Source organism: Nanorana parkeri, unplaced genomic scaffold, assembly GCF_000935625.1.
Source record: "Nanorana parkeri isolate BGI_ZX_2015 unplaced genomic scaffold, ASM93562v1 scaffold661, whole genome shotgun sequence".
In the NCBI taxonomy this organism is placed as follows: Eukaryota; Metazoa; Chordata; class Amphibia; order Anura; family Dicroglossidae; genus Nanorana; species Nanorana parkeri.
In genome coordinates, this window is record NW_017306929.1 from 979,174 (window position 1) to 985,537 (window position 6,364).

General features: G+C 41.8%; 1 protein-coding gene across 1 annotated transcript in view; it reads right to left on the bottom strand.

The window, feature by feature from the left end:
- XPOT (exportin for tRNA) overlaps window positions 1-6,364 on the bottom strand; it is a 37,436-nt gene that overhangs the window by 26,019 nt on the left and 5,053 nt on the right. The window contains exons 6-8 of the mRNA XM_018563399.1: window positions 5,828-6,012; window positions 4,657-4,825; window positions 175-411 (exon numbers count right to left, since the gene is read on the bottom strand). Coding sequence (XP_018418901.1) covers window positions 175-411; window positions 4,657-4,825; window positions 5,828-6,012 — 591 coding nt within the window. The remainder of the gene's footprint in view (window positions 1-174; window positions 412-4,656; window positions 4,826-5,827; window positions 6,013-6,364) is intronic.

Sequence of the window (6,364 nt, forward strand, 5' to 3'; positions counted from 1 at the left end):
TACACTTCTTGCCACAGATACTAAAAGTGTAAGTAAAGCCAAATCCATTATTTTGGGCAGAACAGGAAAGGGTTAAAGCCAAGGATTGTTTTGGCTATCTATATCCCATTTTTTTCTCCTGGCCATATTAAAAATATAAGCAAAACTATACATTTCCTTTAAGAGGTCGCTTACTTGTTTTAAGATATGTAAATACTCGTAACAAAATCCAATTATGTTGGAAGAGATGTCATCATCTTCATGGATGAGCAACTGCAACATCAGAGGCACTTTGGATTCAATGCACTGCAGTGTGTCCTGTGCATTCTTCAGATCACCAGATTTTGCCAGTTTAGTCCAGCTAACCACCAGCGACTGTCCCATCCCATTCACCAGCTTCGAAAACCTGGCCAGAAAATCCACATCTTCTTCCTGGAGCAAATTATGCAGAAATTGTATTCATGGGAGAACCAGAATTGAACACGCTTACAAGTTCAGCACTGGAACAATTATGTCTTTAAATCGCAGAATGTCAAGACAAATTTTTTAAAATGTTTTTTTGATAACCTTATCTGACAGGATCACAGGCATTAAAACAAGTTCAAGAGCCTGGTATAGGAAACACTTCAAAATAAATAACCTTAGGAGCAGATCTCAAGCCTCTAAGAAATAACCGATACATACTTCAATCATTAACTGAGACATTGGCTTATATAAAATTACAATTAGATCATGTTCCTGAATGAGTTTTGCTAACATACAAAAATTCTTAACAGTCAAACACGCACATAATTCAGTATGCAAAATAAGGGACTTAAAAAATAAATAAGTAGGATTTTTGCCTTGCCTGTAAAATACATTACATCACATCACAGGACAATGTGAATTGTTAGACCACGGGTTATGCAGCTAGCTTCAGGTGACTGGGACACCGGCAAATCAATCCAAGCCCCGCCCCTCCCACTCCGCCTCAGTTGTGTAGCAAGCAGTGCAGAGTGGATCGCAGAAAACAGAAAAAATCCTGTGATGTACTAATATAAATGGATTATGCAGTAAGACAATCATCCTGTTTGTCTTACCTGCACAGGACAGGGGAAATTAAATATTAAGCCACTAGGACATTCACAAGCAGTCCAACAGAGAGACAACCGAACAGGTCCAAAATATAACAACCTGAACAGGTAAGAAAAATCAGAACAGAGGCATGCCCAATGAGTACAGGGCTGCCTGAAGAACTTTTCAACCAAAACTGGAATCATCAGAGGCCTGAACAGCCACCTGATAGAATTTGATAAAAGATGGTCTGACGAATCTAACTAGAAAAACTAGATCAGGAATTCTGCTGTGCCATGCATGGATCCAAAGGAAAAACGAGGAGTCAGACTTGCAAATAGAAGGTAAACTCTGACCTCCCGAACTACGTCTAAACAGTGTAGGAAATGTTTTTAGGGCGTTTTGAAGCAGGACATCGGGATGATACTACAACATCCTGGTTAAGGTGTAAGGGGGGCGGGGACCACACAGGCCTTAGCAAAATTTTAACCAGATTGAGGTCCCACAGAGTCACCGGACCACAAACGGGGGAGGGGGGGCTGCGCTAGCGTTTTGGCCTTTTGTACCCTTGAAGATACAAAAGGCCAAAACGCTAGCCCAGACTAATCTGGATTGGAATTTGCTGGCCTTGCACCAAGCAAAGTACATCTTATAGGTGTGATGGTAGACCTTATGGAAGGTCGACTTTCTAGCCTTAAAAGAGAACTATGGGCTAAGTGTTTTTCCCCATAGTTCTCTTTAAGGTCACGGGAAGACATATACTAACCTCCTTCCGTGACCCAAAGCTCAGTACATCGCGAGCTACAGCTCACGGTATACTGAGGCTGCCGCAGCCGGGGACGGAACCCGACAATGCTGTCGAGATCCACCCAGCTGCGTGAATGACAGCTGGCTCTGACTATCTAGAGACAGAGCCAGCTGTTCCCACCCCCTCCGTTCCTCCAGTCAGCGCTGGAGGATCGGGGAGGGGAGGAATCCCTGCGGGGAGCGGTGACTGTCAAAGTGAGTGAGCGACGTTATGCAGTCGCTCACTTCTTGATCTACTGAGCCGACGTGTGACAGGTTCATTGTCACAAGTCGGCTCCAACTATGAGGATGAGTGATTTCCACTCACCTCATAGTTCTCCATTAAGGAGTGTAGAGATGACAAATCTCTTAGGACTTGGGCTTCAACAGCAATGCTGTTAAAACCAGTGACCGAGAAGTAGGGTGGAATACTGGACAGCCTAGAAGTGCCCACAGAAAGTCTGCCAGGGGTTTGTTCACATCTGCATACCAGGGCCTCCCGGGCAAGCTGGGGCAATGCGGATTACAGGAATGTCTTCGGTCTCAATCCTGAAAACAATGCGAGGGAAGAGCTTCAGGAGGACACAACAAGTAGATCACTCATTCCAGAGTCACCAAGGCATCTACCACGAAGGCTAAAGGATCCCAGTGACCAGGTCCCCTAGACATCCGAAGACATTGAAGAAAGGATTTCCTGGATTCAAGTGCCAGAATGAATATCCACCACGCTAGGGCAATTTTCACCTTGCTGGACAAACAAGATGGGAAGATCTGGGGATCGAACCTGTTTGTCCCCATACAGCAAAGATTTTGAGCTGCCACGGCCCAGGGTGAAACTGAGCAAAGTGAACTGCCTCGAAGGAGGATACCGAGGCCGAGAACTTTTATGCAAAAGTGAATGGTTGGATGGTTCTTGGACTGTAGGGTCTGAATCTGGGAGCAGAGCGACAGCAACTTCTCCCGTGGTAGGAAGACCCTGGACAATGTTTTGTCCCAGACCAAGCCTAGGTACTCCAAGCAATAGAAGGGTTCCAGCAAAACCATTCCTTGGCATTGGGAACAATGCATGTTGGAGTAAAACGCCTGGAACATTTCTGCCTCCGGAAGATGCAGTATGACCCTTTGAGAGAGGAGCTGACTTAGGACATGTTTAGAAATGTGCCCGTCTGAGAACATTTTAAAGATTCAACAGGAAATGGGGAGAGAAACTCCAGCTTGTAGCCTTTGGTAACAACACTTTAAAAACTCAGGCTTCAGGAATGTCTTGTGCCAAAAGTGCCAAGACGATTTCCCTCCAGAGGACCCAAGGACAACTGAAAAAAGCTGAGACAGGCTGGGAGTGATTGAGGTTATGCAGAGCTGCCCTGCAGCTTTGATTAATTTGCCAGTTTATTAGCCTGAAGGTAGCAGCATAACCCAATGGTCCAAGATTTAACACCCTGTGATCAAGAAAAACCCTCACCAATGCTTAGAGTCTCTGAAACAACATAATAGGACTCAAAATCCTAGATGGGGGTAAATTGCAGTGTTTCACTGCATGTCATGCAGGCTAGCCTGATATCCATTCAAGCTAAACTGGATGCACAGCGCAACACTACAGCTATGCTACCGTTATTTTCTGTTAAAATGGTACCCATCCTTTGACGTTTACAGCAATGTGCTTCAAGGAATATCTAAACCCAAAAACAAAAATATATGGCAGCTTACCAGTCCTTAGACATAGTGACTGCATTTGTTTTCCTTTTCAGACTCCTGTGAATAACACACTTTCTATTCCTGGATGGCTATGCTCACTTCACCATATCAACAGTTGAAGCCATTGTTGTCACCAGGCTGGACTTCAAACTGGTCTTTTATTTCCATTACATGGGGAGGAGTGACTCACTAACAATCACAGAAATCTGTGACTCAGTATTATGACGATTTGCTCTTTGTGGAGTAGAAGGACAACCTGTACTGAGAGAAATGGGCAGGCTGCCAGTGATGCACCCCTTCTAATAACACTAGCTTGTCTTTCTGGCTTCAGTATATCCTGAGTCACTGACATGGAACAAGCATACAGCATTTGAAGTCAAAATACCTAACCTGCATACTTGTTTCAGGACAGTGACTTAAAGTATTGAAGCCACAGGATAAGGGTGACAGACAGGAAACTGCTCACCTATGGCAGCCTCCACATTAATTTGCAGATATACCTCAATGGTAGGCTCACACAAAAGCTGATATTTCAATTTTTGCTGGGTGCTGTAGCACTGAACAACAAATCATGTACATCTCTAGGGGGGTATGGTAGTGCAATGTCTGCACTTGAGTTTCCAGGCCTGTAATTGCAGGTACGTGGGATTTCTACTCATGTTGCTAGATTTGCAAAATGTTTTACATTATACAGAATTAAACATGAGAAATGGAAAATAACCCTATTATAGCATACAAGATAAAAAAGGTACCTGCACATCCTTTGAACGCACCTTCATTATAACACTAGAGCCCAGAACTGTGCTTATAGGTAAAAACTAAACACTTCACATCTTGGTTAAAAATTAGCAATTATGTGCCTCTGTATTGGACCTTCACTGTGCTGGACAGCCCCATGGGCTGATAGGGACAAGGCTAGATCAAAGTAACTACTAACTAGGAAGCGTTTTTAAGTGCTCATTAAAGCACCCAAGGAATCAGTTCTCTGTGGACCTAAAGTAAACCATTCATTTTAAAAACTTGCTTCACTGTGTATAAAAGTAAAATGATAGCAACTGACTTGAAGACCAAAATTAACATAAAACTGATACATAACTAAATATAACATGTCCTGGCATGGGCTCAATCAGCAGTGTCACAAACCTGTTCAATGCTGAAGAATCCTGCAGACTGTAATACTTGACACAAAGATTCCACTAGTTTGGTTTTATCAATAGGATCCATTCCCTTATTTACAATTTCATACAAACAGTCACATGCTTCCTCACGGAGAACTTCCACTGACATGTGACCAAGCAGCATGTTAATAAATCTGAGAGATTAGCACAAAAGGAGGTAACAGTCATCAGTTTAGAACAAAGTAAGTCAAACATGCAAAATAACAAAATGGGGGAAGAACTGCAAATACAGAAATAAAAGCATGCAGGTCTATTCATTATCATGCACTTCCTTGTGCTGTAGATCATTTATGCTGGTCAAACCTATTGTTAAATAATGTACTTCCAGTTGTATTTGATAATACATCTATAAAATACTTTTTGAAATGAAACTAGTTTTTGCAGGAATTCTGCATTGTAAATTAGGGGAAGTTTTTAAACAAAATCAGCCAACACAATCACCTATATCAGGGAAACTAACTACACTTGAGTATTATAAACATCTTGCGTCATTACCTGCTGTAGATTACAACATTCCATTGCCCTTTGCCCTGTGCCATTTATACACCTGATCCAAGTGCTGCGATATTAATATGGCTCTTTTGTGTTCATTTGCGGTTATCTAAAGGATTAAACTCCAAACCAATCCTACAATTTTATTCAGAATTCCAACAATACAAGCATAACTTAGTGTATATACTTTGGTGGATCTGTTTCACATATGCCTCTCAGCACATTACTACAAACAAACAAGGCAGATGTTTGAAAGTGCTTGGTCTTACACCCTCCACTGTCACTACCCAGTCTAAATTTATACAGTCAGTCTTTTACTTCACCCAACAACACAGATCCTGGCTGCCAGAGAGGACCGACTCTCCTAGGCAAATTAGAAGTGCCGGAAGATTATCTATTGCATTGCTGAGTATTAGCAATGAAAGCACCACTATCTGCCAAAAACCGTGACCCCTTTTTGCTTAGATGTCACAGCTGCTACAAAAACCTGTACTGCCATGTGTGTGGGGCAAGGGTAATAGCTATACCCGTCATCTCAACAATTTTTATACATATGCCATGCAATCACTACTAGCCATGTTCGAATATGGTTACAGTATGGTGTAATGTTCGATGTTTTGAAACAATATATAGTATATACATACCTGTTATTTGCAATCAATGTCAGATCTATCCATGAGACATAGGCTCCAATCACTTCAAGGCACTGGCATGTCAGTTCAGAGTTTGTGTGCTGATAAGTCTGTAATATTTGGTACCACGATTCCACTAGATTTGGGATACACTGCTCCCGCATGGTATCCTTCAATAACGTATTTCTACGCGATTCCTAGAACATAAGCATCTGCGGTCATTCAGACGGACGTAATGATATGTTCTGCCTGTGACTTATTGGCTGTATGCTCATTTTGTCAACTATATTTTAATAAGCTCTTAAGCCTTTTTTTTTAAAGTTTGCAGAGTACCTTTCAAAACGAAATCTATAAAAACTTTATTCCCATGTTTAAGCTCCATAAGATGAATAGTAACAGTTTACAATACTGTACAAAAGACACATTCAGACAAGATTCATCCTTCTTCATTCCCATTATTGAGCTCCAAAAGGGTAAATAGTTATAGTGTACAATACTATATCAAAGGGACACATTCAGACACAGAAGATTCTTTTTTTTTTTTTGTCT